Source organism: Pholis gunnellus (assembly GCF_910591455.1).
Source record: "Pholis gunnellus genome assembly, chromosome: 20".
In the NCBI taxonomy this organism is placed as follows: Eukaryota; Metazoa; Chordata; class Actinopteri; order Perciformes; family Pholidae; genus Pholis; species Pholis gunnellus.
This window is the reverse complement of record NC_136547.1, coordinates 156,592-181,222: the sequence shown is the minus strand read 5'-3', so window position 1 is coordinate 181,222 and position 24,631 is coordinate 156,592. Positions and strand designations below refer to the sequence as shown.

General features: G+C 42.5%; 1 protein-coding gene across 2 annotated transcripts in view; it reads right to left on the bottom strand.

Moving 5' to 3' along the window:
* Positions 1-24,531, bottom strand: part of rsu1 (Ras suppressor protein 1) — a 38,996-nt gene extending 14,465 nt beyond the window's left edge. Inside the window, exons 1-8 of one of the 2 annotated variants that reach the window (XM_079181332.1) lie at positions 24,411-24,531; positions 24,043-24,156; positions 22,828-22,878; positions 13,460-13,580; positions 11,471-11,589; positions 9,688-9,770; positions 7,525-7,639; positions 6,650-6,782 (exon numbers count right to left, since the gene is read on the bottom strand). In XM_079181332.1, the coding sequence (XP_079037458.1) occupies positions 6,650-6,782; positions 7,525-7,639; positions 9,688-9,770; positions 11,471-11,589; positions 13,460-13,580; positions 22,828-22,878; positions 24,043-24,151 (731 nt within the window). In that variant the 5' untranslated portion in view covers positions 24,152-24,156; positions 24,411-24,531. Of the gene's footprint in view, positions 1-6,649; positions 6,783-7,524; positions 7,640-9,687; positions 9,771-11,470; positions 11,590-13,459; positions 13,581-22,827; positions 22,879-24,042; positions 24,157-24,316 lie in introns of both variants that reach the window. The other variant, XM_079181331.1, reaches the window with a different exon arrangement.
* Positions 24,532-24,631: the final 100 nt, after the last annotated feature.

Below are 24,631 nucleotides of genomic sequence, written 5' to 3'. Positions count from 1 at the left end.
CACAGAGCTGGAAGATCAAGGACATTTAGGCAGGTGTGAATGAAGCTGTGAGGACACAAGGAGGATCTCCTTGGGAAATGGTTCAACACCTGCCTAAAGGAAGGCTGCTGCTAGCTGTCTGTGTGTGTGTGTTTGCACGTGTGCATAAGTGTGCCTTCTCTTTCACTTCTTCACTTGCACTCATACATCTTTCTCACCCTCACGCGTTCTCACAGTCTGTTTCTACTGTGTCTCTCACAGACTGAGGGGGCATTGTCAGTGTGATAGCCATCACAACGGACTGAAAATAGGGAAGCATGCCGGGCTGGTCCTTATCCTTCATCACTTCCAGAGTAACTGAACTCTGTTGCTGCCCCTCAGTGGTTGGACCTCTCACCTTGCTGCAGTGATGAACAGGTTTAGCTTCAGACAGCTACCATCACCGTTAGGCCTGATTACAGGTTTAACAGAAACACACACCTGCTCACATAGTGATACAGGCCATGGTCACAGGTGAAACCCGCCTCAAACTTTCAACTGGAGGCGGTAGCGGTTCGCAGCGATTACATACGTCCATTTATAAACGTATTTTTTCTCCTTTTTGTCATGTTATGTTTTTTTTCTCCTATATTTGAAAAGTTTGTCCTTAAGAGGGCCAGCTGGAAGTAATTTAATACAGCCTAAACAATTTTAATCAACCAACCAAAGCATAACTACCACTACTTCCATCTTGTGATCCTGCCTCATCAATCATGGGAGGAGTCTGTTATTATCTCACTCATTTAGTATCCAAACCATTTCAGCTCTTCTTATGAAGAGGATTCTTTTGGCCTTTTGCCGCCGAGAGTGAAAAGACAAACATGGGGAAAGAGGAGCACATGAAATGGAACAGGAGTGTTTCTAGGAGATGATAAGGTTTGGGGCTAAGCCCCAGACTACCTAGAGCTAAGCCCCAGACTATCTAGGGCTAAGCCCCAGACTACCTAGGGCTAAGCCCAGACTACCTAGTGCTAAGCCCAGACTACCTAGGGCTAAGCCCCAGACTACCTAGGGCTAAGCCCAGACTACCTAGTGCTAAACCCAGACTACCTAGGGCTAAGCCCAGACTACCTAGGGCTAAGCCCAGACTACCTAGTGCTAAGCCCAGACTACCTAGGGCTAAGCCCAGACTATCTAGGGCTAAGCCCCAGACTACCTAGGGCTAAGCCCCAGACTACCTAGGGCTAAGCCCCAGACTACCTAGGCTAAGCCCCAGACTACCTAGGCTAAGCCCAGACTACCAGGGCTAAGCCCAGACTACCTAGTGCTAAACCCAGACTACCTAGGGCTAAGCCCCAGACTACCTAGGGCTAAGCCCAGACTACCTAGTGCTAAGCCCAGACTACCTAGGGCTAAGCCCAGACTTCAATTGTTAATGTATCATCTTTCTAAATATTTGATGCTATATTCTATATTTTATGATTAGTGCTGTTATTGCTGAGCGAGTCTGTTTTCCAACACATTCTATTGTACCATTGACTGGGTGTTAACCTGTGTTAATCTTAAAGTTAGTCTTTTAAGGCATTATTTATATACTACAATCTTGCAAAGAATATTTCTGTGATTGAAGAGTATATGCCAACAGTGTTTATACAGCACAAGCGTTTAAAATGGAAGAGCTCACTAAGATTTTGGATAGCGTGTCAAATTACTATATTCATGGCCCGAATGTTTATTATTTCTAATAGCAATGTATGTTTTTTTCTCAGTTTGAGGCGACTCCAGGTATTCAGTACAGAAGGTAACTTCAACCCTTGTGTCAGCGTAACCTTAGCATTAAGTCTTGCCCAAGGACACATGGACATATACTGTCGGAGCCAGGGATTGAACCGCAGGTCTTCCGATTGGAAGATGACCGCTCTTCCTCTGAGCTCTGAACTCTGTCTCTGGATCAATGCAAACCACATCCAACACATCTCACTTATCAGCCAGTGAAGTAGCAGCAGCCCAAACATCAAACAGTAAGGAGGGTCATGGAGGCCTTCTCCTGTGAAGATCACACCACCTGAAGGACCTGGACCTTGCTGCTGATAATCTACAAGTGCAGCACAGCCTGGGGTTCAACTGGGACCTGAAATCAGACCCACTTCTCGTGTTCAGGGTGAGAGAAAAACATTTATCTTTACTTACTAAAGTCCTTCTCAGAAAACTCACTGCAGACTGTTCTGACTGATGTTCCACTGAACGTAGAGATGGTGACGTCCTGGGTCAGCTAAAGAGATTCTCATCAGGAGTTATGTAACGTGTCACCATCTGCAGCCCAGCTAACTGAACTATGTGCCTTTGAAGATGCTTTAGAGAGGACAATAGCTGCGCTGGTAAATATGAACACTGTGGATGCAGATGGAAAGTGCCACATAGATTAAGTCTCAAGTAGTGGTGCAACAGATCATAAAAATCACAGTTCGGATCAGATCACAACTAAATAAAAAAAGGGAGCAAATATAACTTTCAGGAGATCCCTGATCACTTTTTTTTTGCAAAATGGCAATCATTGATGATCCATATTGTCAGATACAGATCTTTGTTGTTGGACTATAGCAGCTGGTCTACAAGGATCCAGACTTTTTATTTTGCCACCGTTCCAAAAATCATTTCAATGCTCTGAAGTCAGAAAACCATCAACAATTATAAATGTTATCTTTTTACTTTGTTCTAGTAATTTATGTTTTTTCTTCTTCATAAAAACACTCAATTCAAATGATTAGGATATAAAAGATTGTATTTTCATTGGATAAAACAAATCTCGTCATTAGTAGATTTAATGATATATTATAAGCTAATTAGAGCTATAATGTAAACAGCTCATCATTCATCTCTAACATCTATTTATGTTGTTGTGGAAACATCTCCTTCATACAACTAGATTTATTCAAGTTTCTCACTAACACTACATTTTACAGATTACATGTGAACACATGATAATATTATAATTTACCTTCACCCAATACTCATTTTCACTGAGCAGAGCCTGAACGCATTACAATGTAACTGAATGGAACCTTCGTTTTTTAGCCGTTAGCGATGCTGCTATCGTTAGCTCTCCTCCTGTCAATGTAAACCTTCTGTCTACTAGAGCCCCCTCCTAAGGGGGCTCTCTGTACTATCTTATCTTAGACCATCGAACAAATACTCATTACGAAACGAAACGAATATAGTGATGTCGCATACCACGTGAAACTTCAGAACCTTGGTTAAAATAATATGAATGCCATTTGTTCATACTTCAAACACAACTCACTCACCAACTATTAGAATTACTACAGTACCATATTCATATTTAGCTAGGAGTGTGGGCACATTTCAGGACCTAGCAATCGAAGCTAGATGCTAACAAAGAAACCGAGATAGCACAAAGCACGCCAACTACACACTGATTACAGACATATCCATAACATCTCTCTCAGTCAGACTATGACTGAGATATTAGAGGGGTATTTTGAGCGAGGGAGATGGGAGGAATAAACTCCCTGCTGCCGGAGCATATGCGTCACAATTTACTTGCTGATTTTGACTGGCTAACAGTGCTGTCCGTCATTCTCATGTAGGTAACTCAATTGTATTGAACACCATTAGTAATATACAAGTGAAATATGTAGTTTGGTACATGAGAAAATTCAAATAGCACACATGGTGCCAAAATGTACCCAAATGCACAGTCTGGAAATCTCGCCTAACCTCTCTGTACTAAAACCTCTCTCATGTTGTTGTGCTTCACTTTATCAAAGTCAAACTTTGCAGAGAGACTGTTCACATATTGTGCTATGATTTGGGAGCCTATTGTTTTTAGGCTTGGACCTGCATCATTTCAAAGAAATAATATCAATAAAAGTGCTTTTATTTTCAGGCGAACCTGAAACTTTTCAATTTGAGCTGTGTGCCATCAAATCTCATAAGTGTTCCCTTTTAATATAACATCAACATTATTCAAATAGACCTTGTGGTTGTAAAGATGCACTCTTTAGTATGGGTATGCAATTTTCGAGCAGAGGCCTAAAAATAGGGGCAGGGTTCAAGACGTTTTAAACACGGAAATACAGAAAATGTCCGACTGCTGCCCGACAGGCTTAGAGGAGGCCAAGCTGAGTCCTTGGACTCCTCTAGCTTTATAAATGCATCAGAAGGTTTCTAGGGATACAAGGATGCTCTGATAGAGGGACTAATCTCACTGGAGCCTCCACAGACCTGGGAATGCCCACCAATGTTGATGGAAAAGATATGGAAAGGTTTCTCTCAGAACAGGGAAGTACATGGACATTCAACTAGTGCCCAAGTCGACTGACCCTACTGATCCTTTCAACCTGCTTCATTGCTGACCCAGACAGCAGCCGTTGTCAAAGACTTATTCAAGAAGCAGTGTCGAAAAGTGGCCATCTGACCAATCTATTTCTGTGAGCAATAAATGGCCTGCTCCTGATGACCCTTGACCAAACTATCAAACAAATGATAGTTTGGTCAAATCTAGGGGCAGTACGGTCGCCGGTGTGACATGAGCCCGACAGCCGAGGAGAAGCAGCTTCACACTCGGCGGGGCTGCAGAGAGTCTACATTCAAACACACACACAAGTCAGAAAGATTCGGGGCTAGACAAAAAACATTCCCCGCCAAAGACCTGAAAGCCCAATGCTGACAACGGCACTGACATGCGACAAAGATCCGCGGTTGGAATCACACTGTGGACGGTCATGTAGCATCACTAACCACCATGCCATTGGGGCAACTCTCATTTTAGCTCTTTTGAAGAGGACAGAGAACAGAGACAAAAGAAAGGTTTGGTGGATGTAGTGCTGCTTTGCATGCATCAATGAGAGTGATAGCACGCATAAAGCAACACATGCATAATGTATCTGACATAAATGTTGACAGTGATTGATCACAAAGACCGATAGCAGTCCATAAAACAGAGTAGCTCAGCTCTCCATCATCCACCCTGACAGACGCAGGTGACTAAACATAATGTATAGTCTTTCATTTCAAAATGAAAGTGGGAATTCATCTGGCTGGCCCATTGGCTTCCAGTGGTCAAACACCTATAGACGTAACAAATGCCATACTTCAGTACTTTTGGTCAGGAGAATGATATCTGCAAACATTAATATCATTTTCTTCTCGTACCACCAGCAGGGAAAACATCCAACTGTACACAATTCATCAAATCATATTCATGCTGTTCAAATTATGAACAATTATTATCTTTAAAAAGACGACGAGGTTGACCAAAACCCACAAGCAATGAATGAATGTATGTGCGGCAAACATCTGTGATACCAGCATGTATTTTAATGGAGGGGATCCACAGACATGTTGGTGGATGGAGATCAGTCAGATGCTGTATACATACAGTATACTAGCAACTGTGTCTGAATAGCTCATGTTGATTCAACAGCAGTGTATGGAGAGATGTACTCAAGAGATAGAAAAACTCACAGCCACACACTTCTCATACAAGTATGCAAACATAGTATGGAATGGAAGACGGTTGAGATGGTGTTATTGTCTCATTCACACACAGCCACAGACAGTACAGGGATCAGTTCCACAGCATGCCTCAGAGCAGCAGCCTGGAGCGTTCACACAGAGGATTTGCAGCATCTCCTGCCTGGAACAAAAAATTAATAGCAGCCTTCTGCTTCACAGTGCAACCTCCAGCATGCTCTTCTTCACTAGAGAAACTGCTTAGACTTCAATTGTCTGTGCATGTGACATCAGACATTGCACATCACACACATTCCACCTCAAAACACAGATCCCCAAGATCTCCACTGTCTTTCAAGATGTTTTCAGAGTTGAACACTGTTCATTTTTTGACTGCTCTTAAGAATGGTCGCTGGTGGAAACCTTTAACTGTAGAGCAGCAGTGTAATGTGTAATGTTAGCATCAAACACTCTGAGTGGAGTGATGAGAAGATATAGATAGCTATGAATAGTTATGCCTAGCAGTAGTGCTCTCTCTGTGTATTGCAGCAAGAACGTTGGTTCATTCCAGGTTACAGGGTTAAACCCTTTGAGGGTTGGCCTCATGAACAAGCTGTGCATCAAATCAGAGAGGACAAGGAAGAGTAACACTGCAATCATCTCCATCAGTACCCAACAATCGGTTTTAAGAGAAAAGAAGGTCCACACTTGGCAGAATGAGCGGAGTGCCCTGTTAGGTGCTACTCGTAGACAGATGTCCCGTCTTATAGAGCATGACACATTCACACTATAGCATGTATAAAAGGAAGCAGTCCAACCCAGAGCTGAGCACAAACCCTGACATAATGAGAAACGTTTCTGCTGTGTCATTATTTTCATTACCTCGATCACTGTGAAAATTGGATTGAGGTTTGAACGTAGCACCCCTCAGTACTGAAAAACGGTTGCATTTTTATATTTTTTGTGAAATGGGATCAGCGGGTGCAAACACAGTGACAACCTATCATGATGTATATCAGTAATGCAACAGACATAGATTAGGGATTGGGATACTGACATGTGGGAAAAATGTATATATTATGCTTAACTTTTTAATACATTGTGAAATATTCTGTTTAATGATCAAGGTAAAGTTCATCCAAAGAACAGACTGCACTGTGCAGAAGGAGTCCAGTGTTTGCTTTCAGTGTGGCGGTGCGTTCGTGTTAGTACTTACTACTTATAGGTCTCCGAGCGAACATACTCAAAAACATGGGAGACGCCCAGCTGGAACTGGTCTGCAATGGGAGTGACCCAGGGATTATTCTCTGCTTTGAACACCTGTTTAGGACCAGTCAGATCCAGATTACCTGCAGACACACAAACATACAGAAGAACCTGTTCACATTGACAGTTACACACAGCCACACCTGAAGATGTGCTGGCCACTGAGCGGCTCCACTGAGGGGTCAGATTAAGCACCTCAACAGTGGTTAAGAGGGGGACACCACCGTTCTACCACTTCAGCGACACAGCGGTGTCCTGCTGGTACAGGGTGTGGAATGCTGACCTTCTGGATACAAGGATGAGGAAATGGAATTGGTAACTTGAGCTCTTTTAGAAAGAAAATAAATGAGGAAAGTTGAAATGTTAGCTCATTTCTAAGATGATACGGGATCCAATGTTTCTCCTCACATTTCTGTCTAGGAAGTGCACACTCAGGCAGCTATCATCTGCTTGGTTCAGAGGCTAATAGATCACAGTGGTGAACTTAAACTCACTTAGTTGGTGACGAGGCTAATGAGTCAGTAGACATTGTTGAAATATTACTTAATTTCTACTTTTATTCTATTCATTATTATAGCTCATTATCGTTCCAGCACATTCTCTAGAGTCACCTCCACATTTCACTGTACGTGAGCATGTGACAAATGGATCTTTGAGCTTTATAAATGTGGAACTACGCGGTTCAAGCACAGACTGTAGCCTCTGGTTTGAGACTGCTGTAAAAGCACCAGTTTGTGTTATCCTACCTTTATTAGATATTAGGTAGCTGTTTGGGCTTTTGACCGGACTCCTTCAAGAGTGTGTGTGTGTGTGTGCGGTCAGTACCTAGCTCAGGGGGGAGGACAGTCAGTCGGTTGCCCTGGATGTGAAGCTCTTTGAGTTGAGCCAAATCCCCAATCTCCTTCGGCAACGAGATGAGATCATTATCCCTCAGACTCAACTGGACATTAGGAAACAGAAGAAAAACAGAACACACACACACACACACACACACACACACACACACACACACACACACACACACACACACACACACACACACACACACACACACACACACACACACACACACACACACACACACACACACACACACACACACCATTGTTTTCCCCAGCTGTAGTTTGTACTTCAGGTGCAATGCTCAGTAGTCTCTCAACCTTGGTGTGGCCACATGGACTTCCTTAATGGAAACCAGGAGCCAGATGCATAAAACGCTGTGTAGAGTCACTACAACTGTGTGTACGAAACAAACAAAAACAGCACAGTCACCAGAACAAAAGTGTTCTGCAAAAGCATGTGGACGTTTTTGCATTAATTTATAGTAACCTAATATATTCAGCGACTGTTATTGATACCAGATATAATAAGTAAACTATCCTGCTATGATGGAGGTTCTGTTTCATTATCTCATTATTATAAATAATATACTGTATATTTGTGCCGAAGTGGGCCTTATACAGTAGTGTGTACAGTATGTGTCCTTTTATAAAAAGCTCACACAGAATACGGAACCCAAATACATTTTGATGGCGTTTTGCTGTGCGGGCAGAAGGGGTCCTAATGAATGTAAGCCATCAGTGGGCCAGTGGAGGTAAAGTGAAGATGGACGCTAACTGTGGGGCTGTGTCTTTACGGTTACCTACTGAGCCTACAATGTTGAGGCAGGGACTCACACAGCCACTACCCAGCTTTACACCCAAACGCAGCGCACATTTGAAAAAAAACGGATTACCATGTGTCAAAGCTTGAGTGCATCATGATAAACAGCTAGTGACTTCTGCTATTTCACAACTGCAGAAGAAGAGGGGGCGAAGAGATGGTGTACACAAGTACTCACACTGTGGAAAAGGTGCAGAAAAATACCTTTTCTGTTTGCTGCGTGTAATAATTTGAGGAACACTACAGTTATCTCATTGCTACGCAGGTCTGATGTTTTTCGTCACTATTGGTGAATTTCATTTGTAATTCCAGCAGAGAACTCGGATCTCTGAGGCAGGAAACGGCCTGTAAAGACTCAGGAGGGGCACGGATGGACGGGTGATTGACTAATGACCAATTATCTCAAAATGACCTGAACTGTTACTACCTCACACATTCTGGAAGGGAATTGGTCATCACACACTGAACTCAGATAGGGAACAAAGAACAGAACTGACTGCGCTATATATATATATATATATATATATATATATATATATATACATATATATACACACACTACCGTTCAAAAGTTTGGGGTCACTTAGAAATGTCCTTATTTCTCAAAGAAAAGCACTGTTTCTTTCAATGAAGATAACATTAAATTAATCAGAAATACACTCTATACATTGTTAATGTGGTTAATGACTATTCTAGGTGGAAACGTCGGGTTTTTAATGAAATATCTACATAGGAGTATCTGGAGCATCACATTTGTGGGTTGGATTATACTCTCAACATGGCCAGAAAAAGAGAACTTTCATGTGAAACTCGCCAGTCTATTCTTGTTCTTAGAAATTAAGCTATTCCATGCGAGAAATTGCGAAGAAACTGAAAATTGACACGAAATTGTCTGGGTGACCCCAAACTCTTGAACAGTAGTGTATAAACCAGTGAATTCGTCATAGCTTGTAAGAAGACAAAATGCATGCTGAAATGACACTTCTGACTCTCACACATTTGCTCTCCCTGATGTTTCTTCCTGTTAAAGGTTTTTTGGGGAGTTTTTCCTAATCTGATGTGAGGGTCCAAGGACGGATGACGTTGTATGCTGTACAGATTGTAAAGCTCTCTGAGGATAATTTGAGATTTTGGTACAAATGAATTTAATCTAATTGAATTGATGAATTTGCTAAATGTCTTTCCATTGCACTGTGTTGCGCCTACTGAAAAGCATCCGTTTGTACTGTAAATGAGAGACCAGCAGGAACTTTTCCTTGTGGCTATCCATGCTTTACTGGTAACTCAACTTGGCTCATTGTAACAGTTGCATTGACATGAACTTACTATCTGAAGCTTGGTCAGCTTCCCGATGTCAGCAGGCAGGGCCTCGAAGTCGTTGTCACTCAGATAGAGACCCCGAAGAGTGGCTGCAAAACAGGCATCAGTGTTAGTTTGTGTGAGGGAAACCAGACTGGGATGTGATCAGCACCACCAGGGAAGCCTGATTCATCATACAGACGCTCTGCTGGTCAACAGACACAGCAGACAGCCGTGTCAACATGCAGTGGAAAAAAGGGTGAGCCTCCTTTGCGTGGGAAAAAAAATGAAAATGATTTCACTGTTTTTTTTCATGCAACTGTAACAACATGGAGCCAGATCGCTGTTTCTGCTATAGAGTCCTATTCATCTTTTAATGTGAAATCAATACTACACTGTACATGACTAATGTAGCCTGAGGCCTGGCTCCCAGCACTGTGACCCCTTCACCTCTGGTACCACCTGCGTCCCATCATCATCAGCCCACTGTGTCTCACAAAAGGAACCAGATCATTACAGTTAGGATAACATTCAAAACATCGTCTTGAGCACTACTTCACTCAAAGTTACAAAGCAAATGACGAAAACGCGTTCAAAGTTATAATCATAGGAACATGAATATGTAAACTTTCCTTACATTGTTTTTTGTAGTTAAGAAGCCCTGAGGGTGTGTATTGCTGCTGGTGTACCTCACAGACAGTGCTCTCTATCTGCTGGTACATACGCATTCACATAAGGTCATCATACATGTTGTCCATTGCATCGGAAAACCACGTTGGGTACTTTGAAGTGTTTACTCTTAAGACACGAGTCATCACAGTGAGGGGATGGGTTATAAACCCCATGTGGTCAGTTGCACAAAACAGTTTGTATTTCTTGTATTACATTTATTTAACCTCAATTTCAGAACGTGGATGAGAAGTGTAGGAGAGTCCATTCATTCTTGGTGTGTTGACCAAAACCCCTTTTCCTGAGAGCTTGAATCATACAGTAAGCAAGTTAGGAGTTGCACTATAAATATTAGGACAATCTCTGGTAATGTTTATTGATTTTAAAAGAAGAGTTCGACTGTTTGGCAAATACACTTATTGGCTTTCTTGCCGAGAGTTAAAAAAGAAGATTAATACCTCTCTAATGTCAGTCCAATGCGCACCAGCCTCTCTAACGCTCACTAATTCAACGTTTTTACTTGATTGATACGTATGAAATGTGAGGACTTACATGGAGTTGCCAGGCAGCACTACACTACGGGAGTGAAGTTGTTTCACTTCTCCTATAGAGTCAAGTTATGTCAATTATATTCATACAGCGCCAAATTGAGGCTGTCACTGTGTCAGATTTTCACGACACAATTATTGTGGCCAAAAGATCTGTTCTCTATAAAATAAAAAAATAATAACAATAACGCTATCAGTCCAACTCATCTCAAACTTTATTAATGCATTTTGTCTCCTTGTGGCAAATTAATTAGACTGATTTATGAATGATTTAAGAGGCACTGGATTACTACACCATAATATCAAATGTGTATTAACATATCATCAACATTTCAATGTTTCACTGCTCAAAAGCCAAAGTACTACACAGTATCAGTATACACTATAAATCTGGTGATGCTAACTAAGACAGCAATACAATACTCAGCTAGTCAGTGACACTCCTAGAGGTCAGGGTCCATCTGAGTGAGATCAATACACTGGATTGTTGAGGACTTAATGAGAGATTGATGACTGGGAGTTGTGTTTTTCATAGGGTGAAGGACAAATAGTTACAGAGAAGTGTATGTGTGCGTGTGTGAGTGTGCACTCACTGAGGTAGAAGAAGTTCCCAGGCAGGGAGTTGTGGTTCAGGTTGTTGTAGGTGAGGTCCAGCACTTCCAGAGCTGGCAATGAACCAAATCCTCTGGGCAAGCCGCTCAGACGGTTCATACTGTCCTCACAAACACACACATGCAAAACGTACATTACACACACAAACCACCACTGTATGAAGGCACTTCATTTAAGGGGGGAAGAGAGAGACACACACACACACACACACACACACACACACACACACACACACACACACACACACACACACACACACACACACACACACACACACACACACACACACACACACACACACACACACACACACACACAACGTAGCTATCAGCTGTGAGCTCCACATCAGATGTAACCACTTACCACAGACAGATGAGGAGTACATTTCCACTTTTAAATCAGAATACACACGTTTTATATCGTGCCGTTTACTTTGAGCCGATCTCCCTCCTGCCAGCTGCCTCCTTAATAAGGTTTGAATTCAGAGTCAGTGCGTCATCTAATCAGCTCTTCTGATCGGGTTTTATAGAGACCACCGATCAATCAGCTGATAATGAGCAGCCAGACCATTACAACACATAACATTGAGACTGAAGGGGTACAGCCTCTGGATTGTTCACGTCTGTTACCGTTACTCTTTAAAATGAACCAGTCACCAGTTAATGGTTGTATTGCTGATGAATTGGATTGGTGATCAACTCAGATGTGGATGGCCGCCTTCTTGTATAGTGCTCTCATATATAATTCAATCTTAATTTTGATTTGGTGACATAATTAAACTTGATGTTAACCGTAATGTGGGTATAGCACACTGATTCACATGGAAATAAAAAAATGGCACTTCATATGAAAAAGGAGGCGGGCCCCTGGTCTACTATTATCAATTACAGAAATCATCTGGAATGTGGAGTTATCTCGTGTCTCCACTCGTGTGGTCGCTGACGGTGCTTGCAGACTCACCATCACCCACACAGTGAGCGAGTGAGTAGGAAGCTGTTTAGAGGCCTAGTTTGATGATGTAAGACACACCAGCTGACTTTTGCATGCTTGTATGCGCAAGCAATCGACAGGTCATGGGGACGACTATTCTATTCCAATTCTGTTATGTGTGTTTGACAAATGAGATAAAGCACTTACAAGGTTGCATGTCCACTGATAAACACACACACACACACACACACACACACACACACAAAAATAAACAGACGATGAGAAGTGAATGCACGGCCTGAATAGCAGTTTGAGGCTTACACTACCCAGATGATGTTTGTCTGTGGATCAATGCACACCACGCCCCCCCCCCCCCCCCCCCCCTCCCTAATCCTCCCGTCACCGACACCCTGCCTGTGTGAGCCTGCACTCGCATCTCAACACGCACTGGCCAACAGGTGAGGAACTGAACCTCCAGCCACAATTTGTCGTACACATGCACAAACACGCTTTCTAACATTGGATTAGTACATGGGTGTTTGTACACTGAGCGTTATGCATGTGTGAGTATTACTTGTGAAGAAAACTGCTGATGATACAACAATGCAGAGGGAAATGAAGTGTGCATTAGGTATCACACTGACGTGGGATTAACCCTGCAGTGTGACCACCTCTGAAAGAGCGCTGCCTCTGTCACACAGCCTCATGAACAGAATCCAGCAGAGAGCCTCCAAGGTCCAGAAGAACCCTGTAACCAAATCTGAGCTGGACAGCCTGAGGGGGCGATTTGTTTTTCACTGTGGAGAGACTGCAGACATGGAAATGAGAATCTAGTGGCTGAGGAGGAATGTGAAGTGTGTGTTTGTGGTTATGAAGGAAACAGGAGGATGATCAGACAGAAGACAAGCCTGGCCTCAGGGCAGCAGCAAATAAACAAGAGGCAACTTACCTATGCACTGCTTCAGCAAGTGTGTGTGTGTGTGTGTGTGTGTGTGTGTGTGTGTGTGTGTGTGTGTGTGTGTGTGTGTAGAGGGACATACCCGAGGTTGAGGTGTTTCAGCTTCTGCAGACTGCTGATCTGAGTAGGCAGCTCTTCAATCTGGTTGTTGAACATGTTCAGAACCTCCAGGTTCTTCAGCTCAGAAATGTTAGCAGGCACAGCTGGAAAACACACGCAGAGGAGCGAAATGACAAGCATATCTATCACACACACACACACACACACACACACACACACACACACACACACACACACACACACACACACACACACACACACACACACACACACACACACACACACACACACACACACACACCTCAAGATGTTCATAGCTTCTCACACAGAGTGTGAGCAGCACTCATCCACAGAGCAGCTCTTCGTCGTTAGCTGCATGTTCCTCAGTGTTTCCACAGGATGGGTGGACCTCGGACCCTCCAGCAGGGTAATGCATCAATCAGGTGCTCAACATTAAGAGGTCTATGAAGAACGTATTCACAACCTGTGCTCTGGTTGTGGTGGAATGTAAACTAAGTGCATTTACTCAAGTACTGTACTAAGTACAATTTATTTATAAAGCGCTTTTTACAGACATAAGTCACAAAGTGCTTAACAGGGCAGAATTACAAACGTAAAAAACTTTACATACACAGAAAATACAAAATGAAAACATGGTTTAAAGCAGGTCTAGGACATGCATGGGTTTTACCCAAATGCCAGTCTAAAGAGGTGAGTTTTGAGCTGATTTCTGAATGCGTTCACAGAATGTGCAAAGCGTCGGGGTGCAGGCAGAGCATTCCACAGCCTTGGTGCTACTGCCTCAAAGGCTCGGTCACCACGGGTCTTAAGGCGAGTGCGTGGGAACTACATCTCAGAAGGAAATACTGTACTTTTATGTATTTGACAATATTAGTTACTAGTTAGGCTACTTTGCAGATTCAGATTCTAAAAACAAAATATAAATCAATGAACAATATATGTGTCATTTAGTGTATAACCTAATTATGAAGTATATAAAGTAGTTCAAATAGATGAACACATTAATGCATCAATAATTACAATGATATAGGTCGACAGTAAATATATTGAAGAGTATGGCATAATGAGTACATTTTTACTTTTGGTAGTTGAAGTAGATTTTGATGCCAATACTTTCATACTTTTTCTTTAGTACCATTTTGAATGCAGGACTTTTACTTGTAAGAGTATTTTTACATTGTGCTCTAGTAAACAATTTAGTCATAAACACGGCGAGCATTACATTCACGGAGCCGGGAAGCACTTCCACTACAGCCGAGAGGCAGCCAGCCCACCCGTCCAGAAATGGAGAAAAATAATGTTTAGGTTAATTATGAAACTGTAGCCGGACAAAATAGACTTTGGCAGGCTGCCACAGTGTAGGCAATAAATAGGAAATAACAGATACGTCCACTAGCTGCCTCTACATGGTGACATTTACACAGCACACATATTGCACTTTCTGTCTTCACTTCCATCTGTAGTTTTATCCCCGACGGTCTGTGGACACAGATCAATGGGCTGATAACAAAGAGCAGGAGCTTTATCAGATTATCAGACTGATCAATGGAAGCAAGAGGAGGAGAGTAAACCAGCGGCCAGGCCCTGACCTGAATGCTGCCAGGAGAATGAGTGTTTGAGAGGTGAGGTCTGGGCATACTGATACTACATCAGTTAGACTGTGTGTGTGTGTGTGTGTGTGTGGAATCACACCACTGATTGTTTAACCTGCCACCTATGAAGATGTAAAATACATAATGTCATTATTGTAGGACTGATAGAGCCTGAGTACCACTGCTCACTCATCAGCGAGTCACATGGAAGTGGCCATGGGTCAGCAGCTCTTAATCAAAGATACACGCAGTGAACTGAAGTCATCAAATCTAAAGACAACTGAGCCTAAATGAAGTCAACTCCTCATGTCTCCTTTCATTTCTTACACATGATGGATGCGGGACTTGTACTTTTTGTATCGTTGTAACTTGAAGAGATGTCTGTGTGCTTTGGGCTCGGATGGGATTGTTGTGCATGTGCTGTGGAACCTGGACATTGTTGATGCAACTCCTACTTTTGGATCTGCTATGCAACAGATATGGAATTAGGAGCATTGCTCAACCGTTGACTATATATTCTACAGCATGTGTTTGTCAGATTAGATTTTGATGTGTTAAAAGTTAAACATTAGTGTCTTTGCACCAGTAAAGGCTGCAAATCAGTAGTTGTGCTGCAGTCCTTTCGATTCCCTTAGAAGACCCGAGGGACCTTGGTGTGTCGTTGGTATGTGAACATCTTTTAATCATGGAGTCAGTAAGTTAGACTTATAGAATTAGCTGCATCCAACCAATCATGTCAATATAACCTTGTCAAAGAACTGCCATTTGAATCAATGTTAAATTAATCAGCTACTGAGACAAAAGGTTTTCCTGTAGGTTCAGAGGTATGAAACTGAATGTGAGACCCGGTCATACGGGCCATGTTTCCAACCCAGCAAACCACCAAGGGGGAATCTGCATACAAGACTACAAAGGCTGGAGTTGTAAAGATCAACAGAGCATTGGTTCATTTTGTCATTCTTCTTTAAAAAGATAGTTATGGGGGGGGGATCTACCACACTAAGGCCATATTGTAAATAAATAACATATTGTCCAATAACTTGGAATAACTGTGAAAAAGAAAAACCAAAAGAAAAGCCATTAGATGGCAGAAGGCTACTTGACAACATCAGCTGGAGTTTCCTCACCTGCAAAGCAACACAATCACATTCACACCCATTCATACTCCTTCAGCAGCAATTTGAGCTTCAGGCCCAATCTCATACTCAAAGGTTTAGTTCTGTCCCACTGACAAGTTGTTGAGTCTCTCTCTCTTTCCATAAGAACACATTTCAGCCCTTACAGTCCATTACACAAACATTCAACAGGCGATGTCACTAAGACCCTGAGGGTTCAGGGTTTAAGGCCTTAGGGGGGACACTGGGGTTGGGCCTAAGTGTCCTACCAAAGGACGCTAGGAAGCTGACAAGCTGTACCTTCAGCCATTTACTCGTCACATACATAGCCTTTTCAAAATAAACCTTCATCTGCACAGGAAGTTACATAAAAACGACAAAACCAGTTAGTTAGGTTTAGGAAAAGAGTGTGGTGGATGTTAACATGACTGACTAAAGACTAGTGAGTGACTAACGAATCACGTGACTAATCTTAGTTTCACATGAACGTGGTTCTCTTTGAGCGTCCACTGATGCCGTGGGAGGGTTTGCGTTGGAGTTAGCTGAAGGTGCCTCTGTGCGGCAGTCTCAACTGCTAAGGAGCACTGACCAACCAAGTTCGAAAGTCACCAGGTCCGGTTTGTTCTCCCAGTCAAAGCTATTTGCTCATGTTGTTTCTCCATCATCGCAGACTCCGACATTAGCCAGGCTACGGGTGAGCTATGCTGTTTTGTCTTGATGTTTTCTTCGGCTGTGCACAAGTAAGCAGGGTGGAGAGGAAACAAAAGTACTGGGAGAATCATCTATTCTGCTTTTGATTTCGATGGGTTTTCGAATGTAGAATCGCAATCGTGACACCCCTGAAGCATAAGGAGTGGAATCACAGTGCCAGTGCTTACAGCTCAACAGCCAACAGTCTGTGGTGTGCCAGAGATTCAGTGAGGACTGTCTGGTTTTAAAGGTCCCGCTGGTTCACCGACGAAATCAATTTCATTTAGCTGGCCTGTCCCTCTGTGGGCCACTGACCAGAGCTCAATCAATGCAACACCACAACCTCCTGTCAGGTGGACAAATCCACAGTATGTATAAGGTCCCCCGTACAATATATATGATATTGATTTCCATATGGGCTCTTTTGCTCTGTTGTGTGTTAGTGTGACCTGGGGAGCCTCTGGATTACCAGCTTCTATGTTGCTGTGTTTGAGGAAGACAAGCCCTGCAGCCCTGCATGGAGACCAAACAGCTTCCCTCCTCTGGCTGTGAGACTCCTGAACTCATTCTCCAATTATAATAGACTTTTTCTGTCTCTTTCCTATGTAGCAAATTGGAACTACAATCTAAACGTCGTTGTGCAACCCTCTCCTCCAATGACAAATAAAAACCTTGTAACTTGTGGTTGGTGTCTGATGACTACAGTAGAGGAACGTTAGCACTGGGCAACAGCCAGAAGAAGACTTTCCAAATGTTACTAGAACTCCTGAGTACCTTCATAAAGCAGCAACATCCCATCCATCCTGTCTGACACAGTGCATCTGGATTTGTAAGGTCACCAAATGACCGTGGGTGAGATGGAGGAGGAAGAGATAGATCAAACCACTGTGATATTTGGGGCCGCTGAGAGTCCTGAGCATACGTTGAGAGGGCCTGCAGGTGCGGAACAACACCAATTATGTGATCCCTGTTTCTGTCTGATCTGAGCTATAAATAACCTCGCAGTGTGAGATGTGTGTAATCTGTTCATCTCCAGCAGCAGATTAGAAAGCACACCAGAAGGTGAACATGTCACTGAATTACTTCATTTATCTGAAGTTTTCCTCAGTGTGGATTATGTATTATTAGGTACTGATCCCATCATTTTGTAGCAATGAAAATATTGTTACTTTCTCAAAATCTTCCTACATGAAAACTGGCAAGTGAAAATAAATGAGATTGATCTCAAAAGAAAGTGAAATTGGGTTACGAGAGTGGAGAGGATCTCTGTAGTGAATTTACTGCATCACTTTAAATGGATGAGCATTTGTTAATCACGTATCTTTACTGTGAGCGCTACAACGCCATTATATTCCTAATAGTACAGTTTTAGAATAATAATAATAATAATAATAATAATAATAATAATAATAATAATAATAATAATATTATAAGAGAAAAGATTCAAAAACACAAGCAAACTTCATTTGAAATTCAGTAGTTTTAGGTTAGTGTGAAGGTGTTGATGGGTCTGTAGTGACCTCTGCTGGTGCTAAACACCACTGATCCCACCACTCCAATCTGCTGGAGATCAACATGTTCCACAGGACATATTCTACCTCAGTAAACTGACTTTAGCTTCACTCTGTGACTGTGTGTGGTTGTATGCAGATCAGATCAAAGTCAACAAGTCCAGATCGTCAAAGCTATGCAGACGGCACGTGTCCACGACATGAAAGGTCACAATCTGTCACACCTACATGTCCTAAATAAGCTGTGAGGATACAAACTTAAAATCATTTGGAACAACTAACTTCATCAGCTTTTAAATAATCAGACAGCTATTATATTGTAATAACACCCATGATTAGGGGATGCTATAGATTGGATAGGAATACACTGTATCAAAGGGTTTAGGATGAACACAGAAGGTCAGACTGGTGATTGATCTGCGTTGGCTTCACAATGCCTTGCTGTGCTGTTAGCAGGTGTTCCAACCGGAATCAGCTGCGTTGCTCCAGGTACAAGGGGAGGTTCAGTATGAGGAACGGAACCAGGAATTGAAAGCTAAAGAAGCTAAAACACTGCTGAGAAGTTTATGATACTCAGGACTGTTATCACTGCAGCAGCTGTTGTATTTTGTGTGGTAAACAGTAGAAATACGCCGTCTGCGTTACTAATGTATCTACCATGCATTGGACTGAAGCGCAGGGCCTTTCTGGATGACATCGTGTCACGCTGTGGCAAAAGTTAAGCACGGTTGGACTTATTTGTTGGACAACACTTTGTTTAGTTGTTTTTTTTCAATCATGAATCAGCGGTCCTGCTAATTCTCTGACTGACTGTTCTTCAAATGCCAAAACTAAATTCAAAAGGAGTGAACATAATAAGTCTGCATTACATAACTTGAATAACTTGGATAACAAGAAACATGCCCTGAGAGCATCTACACTTTAACCAGTCAGGTATCACAGAATAAGAAGCAGAGCCCCTGGTAGGGTCTTTTAACTCGCAGTGATTCACTCAACAATGCTAAGAACTAGCAGGCACAGTGGGCGGGTCAAAGGGGGAGCAGCCGGGGACGGCCAATGGCTTGCATTAGAGTGAAGTCAATCTTCAGCACATAGATAAGTAACACCTTGTAACAGTTGTGTAGAAACCATCCGCACTGTGCTCAGAGATATATGATGGTATTATACCAGATATGCAAAAACACTGTTCACTACCTTTGCCCGTTGACGGTTAACCAATCAACTGTTCACGATCTTGACAGTAATTAAAACACAATCAATAAGGGTGTAACTCCCAGGTCTGAGCTGAAAAAAAGTGGGCATGAGCTTGAGAGATGAAGCCACGCCCACTTGGTACGCCAAATACGTCGCGGCTGTAGCAACCCAAATCCAGCCAGTGCCAACCCTAGCACCTGCTGGCTGTAGAAGGGATCCAGCCTAAAGTCAGCTGGGTTGGGTTTATCTCTACTTTCTTATTAAGCAGTAAAACAATGGCTCGCAAGATTTCTTAAAACAATCACTGCAGGCTCTGGATGGGAATGAACCTCATGCCGTGCAGCATTTGACGTGTTTTGGGCTAATAACAGATATGAAATACATTAAAGTGATGGAAGAGGTCCAGCACGAAGGAGGACAGCAGGAGCCTCTCTCCACCAATGCCTTGGCTGCCCTGCAGGTGTCGCTGTTGATGCATTATTATCAGAATTCAGACAATGTTTTATTTTTTTAGAGAACTAAATATGATACTGGCTGTAGTGGCGGGCCGTCAGGGCCTGCAAAGCCTTCTCTGCTGGCCTAAACAGAATCACAAAGTTATAGCTATTTTATAATTTAATATTTTTTCTTAAAAACAATACATGTATCATAATTTATAAAAATATTTTTCCCATTATCTTATTTTCTCATTGCACAGCTACTGTCTTCCTCAGTTGCTCTGCTTCCAGTGCAGCTTGTTTTAAGTAGAGCTTTTATCCAATCAGATTTCACCTCTGTGTCTCTAGGTAGAAGAGAGGCCCCAGGCCTGCAGACTCACCAGTGCCTCCCTGTACAGTTTACGTGAATGGGGACGATATTGTTGATTGGCATAGTCTTCAACCAATCAGATCTTTAGTTTGAGATTCTTGGACGCGCCAGAGCGGCCTGCAGGCCTACAGCTACGTCAGCATTGGTAGCAGCGCTGCAGTGAGATTCTGTGCTGTGATTGGTCAGTGGGCGAGCACGTGACTATTTTGAATCGAAATTTACAGCAGAGGCTTAGTCGTGTAGTAAGAGTTCATATTGAAATATATGAATGAAATTATAATATTTTTTGCATTTTGTTTGGTGTAGATTTTTTTTAAATTTTACCTAGCTTTGTTTTTTAACACTCAATGGCTGAAACTGGAAGATAAACGGATTTGTGAGTTGGGATTTAACCGTGGGATTAAACTCTTTGTCAACAAAGAAAAGAGGATGTGATCAGCATTTGGTAAGTCAACTGGTTCATTTTTTTTTAAATGGCCCTTGAGTGTGTAGCAGAATGTGTGTTACTGCTGTTGTTTTTCCGTTAAGCTAGTTAGCCTAGCCTCCCGGAACACTTGCGGGGCATCAGCTGTTTTTGTTCCGGTTCAGAGGTCACACAGACCGCTGTCTCCTAGTGAGCGCAGAAAACATTATATTTCCTACAATTTAAGCTTCTGCATTTTCCAAATGCACTAGTATTATTCAGACGTTTTGTTCGGTTTGTAAGCCTTGTACCGAACGGTTTAATACAAATACGTAACGTTATATAGTTACAGCCCAAGAAACGAATAATAACCCTAGCTGTGGCGCCATCATGTGGTTATAAGGTGGTATTTCAGCAGTGAAGGCCCAGGTATAAAATGCACGACCCGCCACTGATTGGCTGTATACTACACTGGCAGTATGTACTTATTTGGCCATAATCTAGCATGTCGTATGCAGTATCCAAACAAAAGCAGAATCTAAAGTATGACAAAAACAGTAATAACGTCATACTGATTTGGAAAAAACCTCCTGTATGCATCAGACCTGTCTATCTCGCCTAATGTATCCCACAATGCAAAGCGATGTAACTGCACAGTCCATGGGTACAAAAACAAAGGCCAAAAAGGTGAAGTTTTTTTACAATGTCCGAAAGTTATTTCATCACTAAGTTCACTTCTGAGAAGTTTTGAGGTGAGAAATCTGGCGTAGCTCGCTCACAGAGCGGCTACACAGCAGCAAGCACGGTGATGGGAGCGCAGAGAGAGACTAACACACCTTCTAATATGTGGAGAGATACCATTCCATTCCTCATCTTCTAGAGCAATGTTAACTGTCTCCCCTCTGTGAGGTCTTATTTCACCATGAGCATTGTGAGCACATTGTTGAAGGGGTGTGTGTGTGTGTGTGCGTGTATTGGGGGGGGGGGGGGGGGGTATCTGGTATCTGAAGTAAGTGTAAATAATATACAAGTGTAATAATTGTGTTTTTGTGTCCATTTCTTTAAGAGCTTGTTTAAAGTCTAAAGCCTGGCCTAGCATCCTGCACAATAAACAGTTTCATACTGCATCCTACTGATGAACGCAGTACGCACTGTGTACTGTATACCGTGTACTGTATACTGCCTTGCTCAGTAGTATGTAGTAGGTGATGCTGATAGTTTGATTCCCAGTGTCACACAGAGGAGACATCAGGCTGTGACTGTTCTGCTACACAGTGATAAGGAAAAAGTACAAATGAGGATGTGGTTAGAAATAATGCATCTTGGGTAAATAAGACGTTGCTTTGTTTATATTGCTATTGCTTTTACCATGTAAAGTGCCTTTGAGTACCTTTTAAAAAGCTATACAAATACAATGCATTAATAAATATTATTATTAAAAAAAGAAAGTGCTCAACTACTGTTGAATGTTTCCACAGCAAAATGAACACTCGCCTGTTTGAACAAAAAATAGCCGTAAAGTAACATGCACATGATTTGCAGTAAAAACACTAGTACGGTCCCTTCATTTGTAGTAATTAACAATAATCACTACTACACTATAGTCTCATTCTATTCCTGCTGTAGATGCCTTTTGGCAGGAAACGACTGTAACAATGATATTTAATTCCAAAACTTAAATAATAAATGAAGTGGTCTGCAAATGTGTGGCTACCACGGCACCAAACAGGTTGTGAAAAGGACTTGCATATTTGCGCTGATATTAATGCCCCATAACTCTCCATTTGTTCTTTTTTTAATTGCCTAATATTCTGAATGGCCATTTTTACCTTTTTTGCTGCGTTTTTTAACCATTATTATATTCAAAAGAGGGTTTGGATTCTGATATTATTTAAATATTCATCTACATACCACATGCAATGGTTGAAAACAACACTCTTATGGGACACAGCTCCAGCCCGATGACAGAGGGCGGAGGACAGAGGACGGAGGACGGAGGACGGAGGACGGAGGACAGAGGACAGAGGGCGGAGGCCAGAGGGCGGAGGCCAGCTTACCTGTGAGCTTGTTATGGCTGAGGACCAGCTGAGTGATGTTAGACAGAGTGACTGAAACGACATGGAACATCAAGTCAACACAGCAATGCAACTAACTCTGCAGTTTGTTCACTCCTGCATCTTACTGGGCAATGAATACTATTCTAGCAGTAAAGTTTTTCTATAGTTCTAGGTATAAAATGACTCAAGTAGTAACATGATTCCCTATGTAGGTAATGCCATAATGTAACATAGCATATGGTGTGTATGTATATAAAAAATATATTTTTGGAATGTATCTTGCAGCTTGCCAGTCTGTCCAGCAGAAAGCAGCCAGACCTGTGAGTGGACTAAAGGTAGTCTGTCGAGAAGTTACACCTGAAGAAGAGACAATCTAGGCTTAAACTTTTCTTCATGGACATCACATCCATGCAGGCTAATGACATCACATCCATGCAGGCTAATGACATCACATCCATGCAGGCTAATGACATCACACGCATGCAGGCTAATGACATCACACGCATGCAGGCTAATGACATCACATCCATGCAGGCTAATGACATCACACGCATGCAGACTAATGACATCACCTCTATGCAGGCTAATGACATCACACGCATGCAGGCTAATGACATCACCTCTATGCAGGCTAATGACATCACATCCATGCAGGCTAATGACATCACATCCATGCAGGCTAATGACATCACATTCATGCAGGCTAATGACATCACACGCATGCAGACTAATGACATCACCTCTATGCAGGCTAATGACATCACATCCATGCAGGCTAATGACATCACACGCATGCAGACTAATGACATCACCTCTATGCAGGCTAATGACATCACATCCATGCAGGCTAATGACATCACCTCTATACAGGCTAATGACATCACATCCATACAGGCTAATGACATCACATCCATGCAGGCTAGAGGTCCAAACGAGCCACAGATTGTTCTCTGCGCCAAGCGCACTGAGAGCCAATGGAGAGTGAAGAGCACAGTTGAATAGGACTGTGATGAGGTTCATGGATGTCAACAGGTTAACTGAAGTTTCTTCTTTTCTACACCGCAAACGAGTTAGGCTGCGGTGACGTCATCGTAACCGAGTCATTACGTCTATATGGAAGATCGTTATCGTCAGACGAACTGAACCGAACCTAACGACGGGTATTGCAGCACACTTCACACACAGTCTGGTGGTGTCATGGAGGCTTTGTCTTACACAGTCCGGGGATGTCCAGCATGTTAGAAACGCCTCTGTCGCACATCTCCACCTCCGGGAGGTTCTTGTCACGACTCTCCTCCACTATCTTCTTCAAAGACTTGGACATGTTCTCTGCAGGCGTCGATCCAAACAAAGAACAGGGAGAGAGTTAGTCGGTGAATTAAAGTGGTCATTCGTACGCTACATTGTAACATTTGGAGACACACGATAGTCTACAGGAGAAACTACAGGGCCCCATGTTAACACGATGGAAAACACGGAGGAATCTTACCGTTTGGAAAAGAGGAATGACAAATATATATAAATATATATATATGAGCTTTTTAATTCCTGATAGCGACTTCACTTCGAGCAGCCACCCTTACCGGAAGTTTATGTGAGAGCCTCCATTCCATAATAGGAGACTTCCGGTCGCTTCGTCCCTTCAGCCACACCTCTGTGTCAAAGTAAGAGCTTCACTCTCCACATTCTTCAGACTTCTCCATGATGGGTGGCCGGGTGGAGCATTCTTTTCCTTCATTTTTTTTTTTAATGTTATTTCATTTATTTACTAACCACAAACTATTATACAGTTCAATCATCACCT